General features: G+C 40.2%; 1 protein-coding gene across 3 annotated transcripts in view; it reads right to left on the reverse strand.

Annotated features, from left to right (window-relative positions):
• The window catches only part of map3k7 (mitogen-activated protein kinase kinase kinase 7), a 28904-nt gene extending 17401 nt beyond the window's left edge, over nt 1–11503 (reverse strand). For 2 of the 3 annotated variants that reach the window (XM_037086110.1, XM_037086108.1), the window contains exons 1-10: nt 11300–11503; nt 10637–10756; nt 10392–10502; nt 10139–10204; nt 8573–8618; nt 5973–6111; nt 4108–4232; nt 3106–3234; nt 2548–2678; nt 985–1066 (exon numbers count right to left, since the gene is read on the reverse strand). In XM_037086110.1, the coding sequence (XP_036942005.1) occupies nt 985–1066; nt 2548–2678; nt 3106–3234; nt 4108–4232; nt 5973–6111; nt 8573–8618; nt 10139–10204; nt 10392–10502; nt 10637–10729 (922 nt within the window). In that variant the 5' untranslated portion in view covers nt 10730–10756; nt 11300–11503. Of the gene's footprint in view, nt 1–984; nt 1067–2547; nt 2679–3105; nt 3235–4107; nt 4233–5972; nt 6112–8572; nt 8619–10138; nt 10205–10391; nt 10503–10636; nt 10757–10837; nt 10966–11299 lie in introns of those variants that run through there. The other variant, XM_037086109.1, reaches the window with a different exon arrangement.
• Nucleotides 11504–17608: the final 6105 nt, after the last annotated feature.

Raw genomic sequence — 17608 nt, forward strand, 5'->3', positions numbered from 1 at the left:
TTGTCCTAAAACTGCTCATGTTCAGAAAAGTACATTGATTCATTGCCCCTTCTGTACACTCACCAACAGTCTGGTCTGTTGATCTGCACATCAGTTCAGTTCAACAAAAAAGCAAGACAGTTACCCTGAGTTTACACTCAACTGCTAATAGCAACAGGTACACAAGTTTCGAGATTAAACCTACCTGAGGACAGAAATTTGACTTATTTTACCATATTTACATGTTTTTTCCTCAGACATTATAAACTTAGTCAATCCTGACAGAGGACAAGTACCAGTAAAGTTGTTTTGGATTTTACCTTTATATTTGACCTTAAAAACTGTTGCCTTGTTTGGTGTCATTTTTTCAACACTACCTCACATGTGTGACTGTACAGTTATTTTTTCATTTTGATGTTTTGTATTAACACATTAGACCTAAAATTACACAAAACATAAAATCCTAAAATCTTCCTAGCTCAAAATTGATTTTTTTTACAATGAAAACCATAAACATGTTTAACAAATCAATTTTATAACTTGCAAATACAAATATAAATTGCTGTTTGCTAAATTTGTACACGTTGTTGAAATTTACAAAGTTGTATATAACGATCTATATTTAAATGCAGGCAATGCCTCTGGCTCAGGTATCCCTAAGCTCTTTCCAGCTCAAAGAAGAGCTGCACTGCCTGCACCACATTCAGTAGGCGCCTCAATGTTTTGACACACAAAACAACCAAAAAAATGCCACCGTCCCTCGCCACGTCTTGCTGCTACATCATCTTAAATTGGTCATGTGATTTGGACACACCAATGTGTCTGTCCCTGTCAGAGGGTTAAAATAAATTAGTTAAACATAATGTATTTCCCTTTTGCACCCTTCTCTACTACTTTTATTTCAAGATATTGGATCTTGGACATCTTTGCATTTAATGTACCGCTTTAACATGCTTTCCCATACTGGTTTGAAGTTTTGGTTGAGCTTGAGGATGACTGTGGTACCTGTACTTGTTGCAGAGTTGCTCTGTCCCTCATCTGAATACTGGTATGGATATTGCAGGGGTTCATCAGACCCTGGGAAGTACTGGAAAAAAATCCAGACAGAAGATAGAAGAGAGTAAGCAGCATTGTATTAACAAACCTTAAGGTTTTCATTACCTCTGCCATGTTTTCACTCGTGTCTCTTTGTTTGTTGGTTGGTTGGTTTGTCAGCAGGTTTACACAAAGACATAGTAAACAGAATTCCACAAAACTTGGATGGGTCTCGGCCAGAACAGACCCCATTAACTTATGTTGTGTATCTGAAAGGGACGGATCCAAGAATTTTTTACCCATTTACATTCTTAGATAGAGCACTTAAGAAAAATTGTTAACTTCCAACAGAAATAAACTATGGTTCTTGATGTAAAAATAAGGCATACTTGGGTGGCTGGTATATATGAGTGAGTACAAGAGTATAATCTGATGTGGATCAAGTAGAATAACGTGTTTTCATGGATGGTTAACTTTTTTCAGCTCCTTCATGGTAACAAATAGGGGTAGATTCTTGCATCTACCACCAACACACAGCCAACATAATGGGGATAGGTACCAGTGGTGATCAGGCTTGAATGAAGAGGAATGGGCTTGGAGGAGGCATGTGCACTACTGAATGCCATTCTAGTTTTTAATGATACACTCCTTGATATAGTGACTATGAGGAACTTAAAGGTTTTGTTGATTCTAGTGTCCCTTTGGACAAAAGCATGACAATCTGTAGTAAAGATCTTTGCTAGCACATGCTGCTGCCATTTGTTTTGGAAGCGAGTTACAGAGAGACCGCAAGATGGATCGCAATGGGGTAATGTATTTACATGTGATATGTGTGATTGGACCCGAGCACAGGCATTAATAACTATATAATAATCAAAGTCTGTTCGCTGATGGTCTCCTTTGCTGTCACAGGTCATTCATAATCATCAGAGGAATCACCAGACTTTTTCAAAAACACTTAAAAGTTCCTCGTAGTCATTTTAAGCAACCCTAAATCCACATTTTTTGACTCAAGCACAAGCACATAGTGTAAGAAAAAATGGGGGGATTACAATATAACAACTTCAATTTCAGTTTTGCCAAATCTAATGACTTGATTCTTGGGTGTCTGATTCAATTCAAAATTATTCTGGATACAAAACGGATTCTCAGGGGCATTTTTCAGTACTTTTTCAGTTGGCTGGCTAATGCACTACCCTCAGAGTTCAGTTCCATCATTTTCCTTTCGTAATTAATTAAGATTTTTGACATTTCTGAATTGATTCTGGACTGTAGAAGATCAGAATCAATTGATTTTTTTTACATCCCCAGTTTTGGTCCAGTTCCAATTGGTGCCGCTCACTTGTATTGTAAAAAAAAAAATCTAGACCAGGGGCAGGGTGTTATGACCAACCATAACTACTGTAGTCACTTTCTGGCTATTTTCATGAAGACAAACTCTGGTTCTGCTCTCTGTGCAGTGCTTACCCTCTCTAAAAAGCTTTCATTAAAGTGGAGTAAATGAATCAGTAAACCTGATGAAATCACAATTACCTTCATTAGATGAGTCATGATCTTCACTATCTCCTCCATGGAAGGCCGCTGAGAGGGGTCTTTAGACCAGCAGCGAGTCATCAGACTCTCAATGGGCTTGGGCAGATTTTTGATTAAAGGGGGTCTTGTGCCTAAATATAATATAGAAAAATGAAAAAACAATAAAGTACTTGCTCACACAGAATCAAAGGAAAGAAATAAGTGTTGGCATCACACATGACAGGCAAAGTAATACTGCAAATTTATGCTAAATCCCCCGCCTCCTGCTGTGAGAATCTTTAATGACTCTGGCAGGCAGTTTCAGCGGTGAAAATATTAAACTTGTCCTCGGATACTATTAGTGTCCCATTAGTATTCACCTCCATCCATCTCTAGATCAGAATAAAGTGCAGGCAGTGCAGCACAGGTGAACATGCCTTTTAGCTGCTCTCCTCTGCCTGGCTCTTAACTTTCTCCCAGCAGGCCTCGCAGGGCAGACATGTCTGAGGACTCACTGTGGCTGACAGCTGGACGTGGTCTTTGCACCCCCTCACCCCATCCACAATGTCAGTGACTCACCGTTGTGCACAGCCCACATAATGCGAAAAGCTGGTCCTCCAATTTCATCAAAGGGCTTCCTGCGAGTGATCACCTCCCAGAGAATGATCCCCCAGCTGAACACATCACACTTCTCGCTGTAATTGCTGCCTGGAAGAACAGAAGAACACACAGCAACACTTAGGACCTTTTCAAACAGGGAATAAAGGCCTCGTTTGACATCGCTGACTGACTGATTAAGGTAATTCTCGGTGGCACATTTGAGATGAGAGTGAGGATGTGCCTGGGAAAGCATAACAGCTTTTATCTCATCTCTGCTTTCAGAAGGGAGGAGGATGAAAATAAGGGAGCAATTTTTGCCAAGGAACAGCTCCTGTGTTGCTTAATTACTGGGCCTATTATTGCAGAATAAAGTGCACATCACACGCCAATTCTAAAGTTGCTGCGCTGAGGCGTCCTGATAGCATTTCACACTGATGCAAATTAGTTGTAAAGAGTTCACTGAGAGGGCAAAAGTGAGTTGTTTAATTGCACTGTCTTGTAATTTGCCTTCAAAAACAAGATAATGAATCAGACTTAATTCATCTTTCCTGCTTACCCCCCTAGCCAAGAACATGTCGCATCATGTAGAAATACATTAGGATCCTAGCTGAATGCGACACAATTTCTACACCATTGTTTCCCAGGGGAAATAAAGCCACCAACATCACCCCATTCATCTTCTCACTATGCTTGGGAGACAACCACCAATAAAACAGGAGAGTAAGGCTGCTGCTGATGAATCAAGGCTTAATGCCTCCTTGCTTGGAGCACACTGAGCTGCCATTGAGGTGAGAGGTGACACAACAAAGTTGGAAGCACTTACAATGGTGTGGGCAGCTTCATTGGATTGAGGTGATTCTGAGTCTATTTCTACAAGTCATACAGTAACTGGATACATGTGAACACTTTTGAGTTAAAAAAACAACTGACAGGGCAGGTATCCAAAGCCCTTCAACTACTTGGAATGCCACTCATACTTGCCTTCAAATACCTCTGGGGCCATCCATGCTGCACTTCCTTTGTTGTTGGTCATGTGGGTCTGAATGTCGCATGCTGTTCCAAAGTCACATATCTTCAACACAGTGCCACCTGCCACTAGAAGTAGACTGAAACAAAGAAAGCAAAAAATAACCTCCTTCTGAGGCTGAACTGCATTGAGCTTTAAATAAGTCAGAGCTTGTTTGAGTAAAAAAACAAAACAAAAACATATAAACAAATCTATAATTGCATAAGCTAACACTGTGTTTTCCAAACTTTTTGACCTATGAGCACATTTTCTCTTCTATTTCTCTTCAAATTGTTTAATTTCGATGATTTTCACAAGTCCAGAAAAATGTTTGTCTTTGTTTGTATGGATTTTGTTCAGAATAAATATCTGTTCAGGTCATAAGAAAACATAAACTTCCTTTTGGTTAACAGAAATATAATTAACTATCTTGCTCATTCCTTAAATGTGGAAGTTGGGAAGTCTCAGGTGAAGGGGCGTGGGAACCACTGAAATAACAAATACGTCTTCGAAATCTAAGCGATATGCCAGACATAAAAGCTAAAAACATATTCTAACATGACTAAACATCAACTCATCTATGTACTGCAAACTGCAAAATATATTAGCATATTTATGTTCTCTCACACAGGAAATGTAAGTCCAAGTACAAATTGGGGAGTAACTCTGGGAAGAACTACTACAATAGAAATTAATTCCTGAACAATAACCCAGAGTTGACAATTTGTCACAATGCACAACCTTGTTATTCCTAGAGACTCCACAACAGTCCTCTAGGAAACGGCCCAGCTGGTCATTCCCAGAGAGTCCTGCCAGGAACTTTCTTTCCACCAGAGGAGAGAAACAATGTCTAGGGTCTGGACATCCTTCAGTAATGATGTGTTACTGGGTGTTCAGACTGATAACAAAACACAGCTTTAAGTAAACGCAAAGGGCTGCGGTGGTGTGTCTGTGTGTGGTTTAAGCTTTAGGGTTTGAATACAGAGATACATCTTGAGTCCAGCGTGTTTAACACATGCATCATTCAGATACAAGAACACTGTATGAGAAAGGATTTCAAAATAATTGAATTGTCACAACAATGATTTATCGTTTCTTTGTTGTATAAATGAAGAACTTCAAGTAATCCATCAATGGAGCACTTTTAGTTTCAACAATTGTTGTTTTTCTCATTCATGTTCTCATTCAACATTTTCACACTTACACAAATGTTTTACATCCAATTTGTGCAAATTCTGGTACATTAATGCACTAAAAAAAGTACTTGCTTTGAATTTTTGCCATGTATGATCCCTCCTTTTAAGTGTTACATTTTCTTTTAAAACATATAATTTCCAACAATGTTTAAAGCCAGATAAATCCTCAAGGATCGCTGCTACAATCGGCTTAATAAACAGTGAAGATGAATCCATTTTTTAATCCAGAATGTTCAAAGGTCATTTCAGAGCTCTCCTCAGAGCAGATTTCATTGTGACTCCAGAAGGTCTGGCTCTGCACCTGATTCTCTTCTCCAGAGCTGGCTGACTCTGAGTAAATGAGCAGCATTCAGCAAACGTCTTGTTTTGTTTTAATTGAGACCCCAAGTGGCAGAACTTCACATGTTAGGATGTAAAGATCTTAATCATACTACATATTTTTGACCAAGCTTTTTGCAAACCACATAGTTTGCTCAAAAAAAATGTGCATACTTCTTCCACATAGTATCAGACAGCCTGACCAAAGTTAGGCATTTGTTGAACAACATAACATAAATCATTCAAAAATGTAAAGGAAACCACAAGGCACTTCATTGGGACAGCGACACAGTAAACGAGAGAGAGTGAGGTGAGGAGGTGCATACTTGGGTGGCTTGAGGTCCCTGTGAATGAGAGCCTTTGGTTTCATGCCATGGAGATAGGCCACACCCTGGGAACACTGAAAACACCAGCTCATGGCATGGGAAGCAGTGTAATAGGGGAGGGGTTCAGCACCATGCAGCACTGTGGACAAGAGAGCACAGTCACAACCACCAGCACCACAGACAGCAAACCCCCAGAGAAACTGGTCAAACACACATACACACCCACATACTAAACATAGTGTTGCTTACCTTTCTCTTTGAGCTTCTCTAATTAATCAATTTCAGGAGGAAAAAACTTAAAAAACTAAAATATACAGATCAACAACAGAATTCACAACTCAACTGAATCACATCAAAGTAATAGTACCATAGGGTAGTTCCCAGGAGTAACTTTGATAGAGATCCAGTAACTAGGGATGGGATGATAATTGTGAAGTATGAAGAACTGCAAAAAGTCCCAAGCAGTGGGATTTACATCTAAAACTAAAACTTGCTAGTATGAACCTCTTGGGAACGAAAGCTGTTCCAACCACTGATGTGTTTGGAAAACAAATATGACATCTTTTAACAGTATGAATCACAATGTAAAAATTACCTGCAATAATTATTTCAGGCTTGAGTGTCTAATTGTACACATGAACAATATCATTGGGACAACTATTTCCTGTTTATTACAACTTAGGCCTTCCTTTGAATTTTTTGTGACCCTTATATCTGGGAATATAGTGACATTGCTTCATCAAAGTCCAGGGTGGCAAGAAAGAGGCAATCAGACAGGTTGTAAACAGACAAAAAGTTCATCCTGATTAGTAGGGATGTCCCAGTCTGCAGGATCTGGATCGGGGTGATATGGGCATTTTTCCACTGATTGGAATCAGCAATTTTGAACGTGGATCCAAGCCCGATTTTTTATTTTTTTTCCCCCAAGTCAGAGCACAATTTGTGGCAGAACGCAGATGCGTGTGTAATGTTACTCTGGCAAACCTGTTGATAAAATGTCTGCAGTGTGGAAATAAATTAGAAAGCGAAAGCAGTCCAATAACAACATGTAATACTACTCATTTGATGGAGCATATAAAAAACAAACACTCAAAGAACACAAGATCACTCGAGAGTACAGGCAAATTCAGAGAATTTATCTTCGAGACAGTGACATGGCCAAAAATGTAACAGAGAAGGTAATTAGATTAATTGCTCTAGATAACCAGCTCATCTCTGTGGTAGAGGATCAGGGTTTTCTTCATCATCTGGAGTTTTTGAATCCCTGTTATGCCCTACCATCTCTGCATTACATTACACTGACTCCACTTTCCAGTTACAATGTGCCGGTATGCACACTAGTTTTGTGGGTCTCATAGAGCAGATCATGTAACACAGGCAATTGAGGAGATGTTGAACACATGTCAAATAGACAAGCAACGCGTCCATGTAATTTTACGCACACACTTAAGCTAGCTGTACACGAGGGTCTGCTGTCACAGTGCAGCGCCACAGACTCACCTGCTAACACAAGGAAGGTGGTCGGCCATTGTTGCAATAGCATATGCAGAATAAGAAAGAGACATATGAAAGTATATACTTTGTTTCAACAAAAAAAAACTATTAAGGAACAGCTTGAATGCAGGTCTTCTTTTCTTAATGCAGCTGTATTATCCAGGAAAATATTAGTTAAGGTATCGGAGTATCGGATCGAGACTTGGTATCGGTATTTACTAAATATTAAAGGACGAGGATCAGGATAAGAAAATCTGATCGGGACATCCCTACTGATTAGGGTTGGGCTGATGGACGATGCCATCAGCATGACAGTCATTGATTACTGAGCCCTGACCACTGTAGCATCATGATTTTAAAGGCCCACCACAAGAGAGCTCAGAATGTAGTGTGTTCCCTCAGAAGTGGTGTGACGCAGGAGTTGTTGCAGTTTGTCACATGTGGGAGAGAAAATGAAAGAACTCCATGAGATCTTCTTTTTATCAAACCTGTCCACTTTGGTGAACCCAAGATTTCTGCAGGCCCCTGTTAGTATGTTTCTCTCAACTGTGCTTTTGTTATTTGCCTTTCTTACACCGCTCAGTTATGCTCAGCTCAGTGAAAGGGACAGTGGGAAACAGCAGTGATGACACAATACCTTAAATTCAGAATGCCTGGTAAAATCCATTACATGCATAGTAGGCAAAAGAAAAGGCAGGAAATCTATCTGTTAGCTGTGGTGGCTGTTAACTACAAACAGCTTGGCTATAAATGTACTGATCCAGTGTTATCTTCTTAGAGATAAATCCCTATGGGACAAAGACTTTTTCTATTTTTGTAAAACACTATTATAAGTGTTCCTCTAAAAAACAAAAAAAAACATTTTGGTATGCATATTGTTGCCTATTTCCCACATCCATTGGATACTTAATGCATTGATGCAGTGTTTTAGTTTATACAAGAATTTTGACAAGTGACTGAACATGCAAAAAGTGGGAGGGTCAACTGAAAAGGGCTGCTTCTCATGACTGTGTGAGGCTGTGTTCATTTCACTGCTAGCAAAGTGGAACAAATGCTGCCATCGCTAATACAACATTATTGTTCTCTTGTAGAACATGTAGACTCACCATTGTACAATGAACCGCCTTCAGCATACTCCATCACAAGGCAGACCTGAGAGAGAAAGAAAATCATCAGAGACTCACAGATTCAACGGGTATAAAGACAAACCATTAAGGGCCATCCACACCGAGAACAATCACTATAAGGATAATGACGTGAGCATCCACAATGATAAACGTGACAGCTGCACACTAGAGCTGTGTCAGAATCTTAGGCAAATGGATATTGAGGACCTGTTACCATTGCACTGAAAAACAAATAAACCCAGAAGGGTAGGGTTTTACAATTGTATTCATATTTTTGACAGTGTCAACATCAATTATCCTGGCACTGGTCAAAGAGGATGTCAGGAAAAACCAAGACTGCTTGGCATTGTGTGCATTCTTTTAATGTCTGCATCCCACTGTTATATTATATAAACATTTAAGAACTTGTGAGCATGACTACCAGTAAATTCAGATATAGATGATTTTGATTGACTGTCGGTGTCTCTGCTGATCATTAAATGGTGCCAGAGGAACCACCTCCAGCTCAACACCGGGAAAACCAAAGAGCTGGTGGAGGATTTCCGCAGGCACAAACAACCCTACACACAGGGAACAGACATTGTGATGGTGACATCTTACAAGTATCTGGGAGTTCACCTGAACAATAAACTGAACTGGACTGATCACACTGCAGCTACATATAAGAAAGGACAGAACAGACTGTATCTGCTGAGGAAGCTCAGGTCCTTTGGGGAGCAGGGGGCACTCCTGGCCTCTTTCTATGACTCTGTGGTGGCATCAGCCATTTTCTATGCAGTAGTCTGCTGGTGCAGCAGCATCTCAGCAGCAGACGGGAGGAGACTTGATAAACTTATCAAGAAGGCCAGCTCCATCCTGGGATGCCCTCTTGACTCAGTGCAGGTGGTGGGAGAGAGCAGGATGATGGACAAGCTGTCATTGCTGCTGGTGCAGGAGTCCCGCCCCCTGCAGGACACTCTCACAGCACTGGGCAGCTCCTTCAGCAATATACTGATACACAAGTGTGTGAAGAAGAGGTATCGCAGATCCTTCCTTCCTGCTGCTGTCAGACTTTACAACCAGCACTGCTCCCAATAGCCTATTGACCTCACACTGTACCCTACACCGTGCAGTATGTCTGCACAAGGTCTGGTCAACTTCCTTAGCACCCATATTTATCATCTGTATTTAAAATCTACATTTAAAAACAATTTAAAAAAAAAAAAAAAAAAAAATTTGCACTACATCATTTAAATATGTATATATGTCCATTTCTTCCCGTTTTAATTTCATTGCTTATTTTTTGCTATTTTTCCTGTTATTGTAATGTGTTTCTGTTTTTATAATATCATGTCGCTGCTGTGACAAACAAATTTCCCCGTCTGCAGGACATTAAAGTATTTCTGATTCTGAAATCACTCTTAAAGGGATAAGCATTATGGTTGTTGTGTGGACTCAAACTATTATTGCTCTAGGTGTGGACGGCCCTTCACTGGTGAGCTGGAATATCACTGTGGCCACATAGTTGAGAGAGCATAAAATATAATAACTTTGCAATTAACTTACTGGACTATGGCAAGAGCCATACAACTTCACAATGTTGGGGTGATTCACACGTGAAAGCTGCCGGAGCTGGACACAAAGAACAAACATTAAGCACAATTCCATCTACATGCATACTGTCAAACACATCAACATGTACTATGTGCTGCTACTACTGATAGCACTGATGTTGAGTGAAACAAAATTGTGATGTTACATCTTGACAGTGTTTCAACTGAATCACGTTGTAGAGAGGAAAACTCAGTTCCAAAAATACCTCAACAATAAAGGCTTTCCTCTCTGATTCACTCTCGATGGTCTTGATTGCAACATCTTTGCCTTTCCATTTAGCTTTGCAAACAACCCCAAAAGCTCCTCTCCCCACCACCTGGAAATAAACAGATAAGAAGAACGTTATCAACAAAATGTATGCTTCTTCACCTTCTGTGATCAACGTTAAGGAAGGGCATTAACATTGCATTATTTGAGGACATGGAGAGCACAACAACAAAGTCCACATACCTCCTCAACTTCAATATCCTCATAGTTGATTTCTTCGAATGGATATCCAGGAGGTGTTTCTAGAATATCGGCGGATGGTAACGTTAGAGACATTACTAGCCAACGTCAGCTAGTAACTTACTGAAAAGAAAGAAAGAAAAAAAAACATAAATATTATCGTTAAATCACAGCAAATTCAGGCAATGGGATGCGCAGACTTACTTCTTGTCATCTAATATCATAATGACACAACACAATTTAATAGAAACATAATAAATACTTTAATAACTTAAAAGAATTGGACCATGGTTAGCTGTCACGAGCTGTCAAATAGGATACAACAGCTTAACGTTAGCCTTCTGTCAGCTTGTATGATGCAGTCAACCAGCTGGCTAACCGCGTAGCGTAACTAGGTAGCAGAGTCAACTGTAGCTGTCCTAGAAAACCTGTCAGTGAAATTTAAGAGTGCTTAAAGTTAGCCTTTACTATACGACAATCTAGGTTGCATGCTAAAAGCAACAACGTAATTCGGTGCTGACCGCAATTTTACCATTACTTTGCCTCTATCGCAAATAACAACAAGCTATCCAAGGCCTACAATGTATTAGCTAGCCAGCTTGCGCTAGCTGGCTGGCCCTGATGCTAACGCTAGCTACCGGGACTTGTTAGCTTAAACAAACCAACCCTTCGTAGTTGACTTGCCACCAGTGCCGGCGCTCTGGACATGGGGATATTTTCTACAGTTCATGTACAGAAATCCGACGAAAAACGTCCATGTTATAAAATAGTCTTTCTATATCCTCTTGACAGCCAGACATAACTTTTTCATAACTCGTCTAGCTAGCTTGCTAGGAGTGTATTTTTATTCTTCGCAGGAGCAGCTCCATCAGGAAGTGTGTGCGTACTGCAATTCTGTCCCCTGAACACTAAACAGCGGTGCACATTCCAACCTTTAGAAAGGGAAAGGCTCGCTGTAATGTTACTTTTTCAGAAGGGGCTAATTTAAACTATGTTACATCCTGTTAAATATTAGGAGTGACAAATTTTGTTTCGTATGAAAATGTTTCCGCTGTAAGTAACATATTATGAAAGAAAAGGTAGCCATATTTAAAGTATAAGGTAAAAATTTAGAGAAAAAGAAAAGAGTATTTTATTCATGAATAATTTAAATACAGTATCAAAAGAATCGTTGGTTAGATGGCTTCATTTCTTTAAACCTCATATGATAATGTGAAGCCCCTGCAAACTGTCTGATGGGGTGAAAGCTCAGTGTAGCTGCTTTAACAATGTAAGTGAATAATCCCTTGAAATTCTACTTAGATATTTATGCATGTCCAATACTGCAATAGGCCTACATGAAAATAAATACTGACATACTTTAAAAATATTTTGCTCATAATATAGTGCTTTAATTCAAGTAACATTTTGAATGTTTCATTGAAGGCTATGAATACTTTGCCATCGGTTGATTATATCCCATTTGTTGTGTTTATTCTTTCCACTAATTTGTAAAACTCTGTTCAGCAACTCTCCGCCAATCAATGCTGGGAACTCTTTTTTTTTTTTTTTTTTTCTTACATTTTACTTCAGTAGATTTCCTTAGAGGGCTGAGCTACTGACTCATCTTGAATTGTTGCAAATGTCAGCTGGCATTACACATCTGATAAAAGCTACATGAATTCTGAACTTGTGAAAATTTGACGCATAGTTTTATATGAAATACTTTGAACTGTCTCGGTCAACCTTACTCTAGAGAGTTTAGAGAAAAGTCCGGCTGACCTTTGATGTAACAGCTCCGCAAGCAGGACCCTCCTTGATCAGGCAAGTAAAACTTATGTAATGTCAAAATTACATTTGTGGGGAGGGATGTTATATAAACACAGCACTTGATGAATGCTAATTACATGCTCCACTCACTGGGAGTAATAAAGCAAGTTCCCAGTGGAGGCTTTCCAAACCACTAGGCAAGCACAACTCATACTAATGAGCATGAACTAATTTGTTGTGATATTGAACAGAGGGTTGTTAATAGCAGGAGCCATCCCTCTCCCCTGAAATAATTATTCTAATCGCTCATTTCAAAGGTGATTAAAATACTCTCACCTGACAGTTTTTCTGGGACTACCTGCACCAGCATATGGTTTGGGTCAACAGGAACTTGCATGTTTGTTTACTTTGTCAGCTGCCAAAAATCTTTGAAGAGTCAGACCTGACGATATGTTCTCCCTCTGGACAGGGGACCTTCAGTGAGTATAGAGGAGACATCCCTGCAGCCATGTGGCATCATCATGCAGCAATGTGATGGAAGTGATGATGTTGAGTAACAAGCCAAAGTGACTTTTACCAGCTGGGGATGGAGTGCAATGTGAGGACAAATTATAGCTGTCATTAGTGCTGTACAATGCACTCAGGAAATTCTGACACTGAATGAACAGGGATTACAAATTGTGATGTTTCCGGTCGGTTACACTGTATAGAGAAATGGTTGTATTGTTAAATTACAGTTTTGCTTTGTCTTTTGTTTATTGTTCATTGTTTTTGTTTTTTTATATAAAAAGTCTGATCATCAGAGGGAGGAGTTGTAAAGTTTGATGGCTACAGGCAGGAATGACTTCCTGTGGTGGTGCATTTACGAGCAATCAGTCTCTTGATGAAGGTGCTCCTCTGTTCGGCCAGAGTGGTATAGAGAGGGTGAGAGCCATGCTGCAGTATCGCCTGCACCTTCGACAGCATCCTCCTGTCTGACACTGCTGTCACAGTGTCCAGGTCCACCTCTACAGCGTCACTGGCCTTCCTGATCAGCTTGTTGAGTTTGTCAGCTACTCTCAGTCTGCTGCCCCAGCACACAGCAGCAAACAGAAAGGCACTGGCCACCACAGACTCATAAAACATCCTCAGCATAGTCCGGCAGCGGAGCCTCCTCAGAAAATAGAGGCAGCTCTGTCCCTTCTTGTAGAGGACTTCAGTGTTCTTAGGCCAGTCCAGGTTATTGTTGATGTACGTCCCCATATATTTGTAGTGTTCAACAATGTCCACATTATGTCCCAGGATGGAAACTGAGGTCACTGGTGTCCTGGTTCTCATCAGATCCACCATATAATTCACCCATATGACTCACATTGTAAGGAGACTAGAGGTCTCTGATGACTGATATGTTGATTCATAACTAATTATTCATACCACAAAAATTATGTGATTGAAAGTCAGACATTGAATCTTGGCCAGCATGTCAAATGTTTGATTCATTCCTATTTTTACATTTGCAGACCCTTGTGTATTAGATGGAGATTAAAATGTATGCATCTATATTACCCCATTTAAACCACTGTATTCTTACCTAGCAAGTCAATTACACAGAATGCTGCTGCAGAACTTTAGACTGATCCAATTTAACATTCTTGCAGTGTTGATTGGGCAGTTTCATGTCCTACTTGTCAGTTTTGGGTTACACTGTGCAGGCTAGGTTGTGTGGACAGGATTTGGGCTGGCTGGCATGTATCTCTCTATAAAAGCAAGGAATCTCTGTCTGTCTGTCTGTCTGTCTGTCTGTCTGTCTGTCTGTCTGTCTGTCTGTCTGTCTGTCTGTCTGTGTGTGTGTTCCTCAAATATCTCTGTGGATCAGGATCAGACTGACCTGAGAGTTTCAACATGGCTGCTGGGTGGTTCAAAGTTGTGCCAAGTCACATTTGTTTGGACTGCAATGATACGGTTAATAAATTATTTCATAAATGCTTTACAAATTCCAGGAGCATTGTCCACCGGAGCCACCACAGTCACGTGTGCACCAGAGCCAATCACTGCAGAGCTCACTTCCTTGACACACCTTTAGAAACAAGCAGATTTATACCTGCAGCTGCGCGAGCTGGACCAGGATTTTGCCAGCGGTTCGGTCCTGTTCTGTTCTGTGCATCTAAACTGACTGTGATTAATGAGACTAAAGGAGTCCGGACCGAGTCTGTTCCAGTCTGAGGAGATCCCGAGGACAACAACAGTGTGTAGCTAGCTGCTAGCCGCTACCCCCACGGCCCTCCTCCCGAGTCGACGGATGCACCGGCAGGTCCAAAACCGGACTCCAAGCAGCAAGTTTGGTTGTTGAGGAACAGGAAGTTGTGGGAGGGACAAAAGCGGATGAATGACAGGCAACGATGGTCAGTGTAGAGACAACAATATTGAGAGATGAGAGATTTGTGACATTTAGCGTTTTTGGAGTGTATAGTTAGTGTGTTATGCAGTGTTTGGTGTAGTGTGTTTGGTGTGTAGTGAAGTCAGTTTTTGGTTTAATGAGTCAAAACAATGAGGAGATGCTGAATGTGGAGCAGGCAGTGCAGCTCTTCATTCAGCTGGAAGGAGCTCAGGCAGACCTGAGCACTGCCTGTATTTAAATGTCAATAGTTACATATAACTTTGTACATTTTTAAAATGTATGCACATATGCATTGTAAGTAATAAAAAATGGTTTGTTAAACATATATGTGGTTTTCACAGTAAAAAAATGAAACTTTTTCTACTCGGATTTTATGTTTTTTGTATGGGTTATTAGTATGTCAAAATAAAAAAAAAAAATAACTGTAGTCACATGTGATGTTGTGTTGAAAATAATGACACCAAGTAAATAGTTTTTAAGGTGAAATATAATGGCAAGATCAAAAATAGTCAAAAATGGCCAATTATACCCTGGAATATCGAATTTCACAACAAACCTAAATATCCCTGACGTCCCTCCTTCAAACATTTTAGAGCTGCATTGTAGGCCTTAGCATCCTATCTGTAGGCTTGCACATATGTCAACACTTAAATTGTTGTTTCATTATGTCACATTGAAAGAATGTGATAAACCACAATACTGTTGCTATAGTTCATGAAACCGTCTATATTCTTTATTATAGATAATAACTGGGCATTTTTAAAATCAATTGTAGTTGATTTTGAGCAATTACTCAGATGGAAAGCATCAGATTAATCTGGCAACATTGGATTCTAGTGTCAATTGGTAGAGCTCTATTCCCACGATAAAATAAAATGACAGTGGATCCCTAACCTTCAGACTATCTTCTTTTGGACTTCAGACCTAGATCAATTTAAAAAGACAGCTCAAGGTCTACTTATTTAGAATATGCAAATGCACAGTGGGGTCCAAAAATCTGAGGCTACTTGTCAAAATACCTTTACTAATTTTGCATTTGTTTCTCATGTAATACTGCTTTCCTTCATTACAAGTGCTGATATCAGCCAAACAGTTTGAGTGGGGTATGTCCCGCTCTTGCTTGACCCCTTTTTGCTCATTTTGATGTCACAGATTGCTTGGCTTTCTCGGTCGTCAAGTTCCCCAATAAATGTTCAAATGGGTTGTCGTCAGGAGACTGTTTAAGGGAAGTCCATGACACTCAGGACTCCTTGGTCTTCTTTGGTCTTCAAGTAGTTCTTACAAAGCTTTGAGGTGTTTAGGCTCATTGCCCTGCTGCTGCATGCCCTATAAAAATTCTGTAACTCACTACTTGCCGTAAATCCTTGTACTCTGATGCCCCATGCATGGTGGGAATCCATGTGTTATGTGTTCTGATGGCCACAGGATGTTGCTGTTGCACTTCCAACAACTGGCCTCCTCTTCAATCACAGTTCCCTCTTTTTCTTCACTTCTTATAAGGCCAGTATATTTCATCTGCTGCTGTACCATGATACACAGGAATTTCTCACAATTAGAATGCATTCATTTATATTCTTATGTCAGCATCAGCACTCTCATACATGGGAAATAATCTGTTTCTTCCACTAAGTCATATGATTAATTATGGCTCACTCGTGCAGCTGATGAACATTTGTCTTGTGTTTATGGCTTTTAAGTGCCACAGGCGCTCCAGGTTGCCGTTATGGATATCTCTGTCCCTGATAAGACTTGCATTGTTTAATTAGAGTGGAAGGGAAAAAAGGCCACTGTTTGCAAATATTCACCCAAATCATTTTCCATAAGTGGAGCAACTTCCACCTCTGAGTAAACACTGTAGACACTGGGGACCACTGCAAAGTCATTTTGCAAAATCATTTTAACTTTATCTAAATGCACCGTTCACTTACGCTGAAATTATTTGACAGATGAAATACATCACTTGGAAAAATAATCCCACAGGCTAATTAGTATTAGTCTGAGGAGCTGTTCCAGCACACGGCTGAATACCCAATAGAGTCGCACAGTGAATCAAAGAGCTACACCTGAAAGAGTGGCTTAAATCCTATAGAAGGCTCTGTGAAGACTGTAGCAATGGGACTATTACAGTCAAGGCATGTTCAAAGCCCAGGTCGAAATGAATGCATTATTTGCCGTCTTTTTGTTCTCACTTCAAGAGCTGATTTGAATCAGATTGCCACCCCAGCCCCCATTTTCCCTCCTGTTCAGCAGGTGACAAGGCAGCTCCAGCCCAGCACAGCTGGTGGCGGTTGTTCCAGCAAACAGCCTGACTGCACGGCAACCAACTGAGATTGACCTTTCTGTATTCTTCCACCAAGACTCGAAAGCATCAGACTTGATGAGTGCCTTTACAGGCAGCCATCCCCTTCCATCCTAACCCCCCGTGCATCAGCCCCAACGCCTGTGTGATGAACCTTCCCTTGTTTCTCATGCGGGATAATTTATCCACTCAGGCTTATCTGAGGGGAGTGGTTGACCTTTTCATTTTGAACACTAATGCTACCTTCTGGGTGATTTTTTTAGAGCATGAGTTGGTGTGCGGGACAAGACACCTGCCTGGTGGATAATCCTATGGCAAGCTGGTGTTAAATATTTTTAGCACATATTTAATGAGGTAAGAAATATTGCTCCCAGCTGCTCTCCACTTCTTTTTACTGTCTACTATGAAATGTACTTTTATTTCGAAAAGATAAAAAGTCTTGAGGTAATTTACGCCAACATTTTTGATGTCACAGGTGTAATATTTCATGTCTTTTCTATAATTGCTGCAATGCACCAAAGCTTATTTCTACAGATTGAGCATAACCCTC

This window comes from Acanthopagrus latus, chromosome 22 (assembly GCF_904848185.1).
Source record: "Acanthopagrus latus isolate v.2019 chromosome 22, fAcaLat1.1, whole genome shotgun sequence".
Lineage (NCBI taxonomy): Eukaryota > Metazoa > Chordata > Actinopteri > Spariformes > Sparidae > Acanthopagrus > Acanthopagrus latus.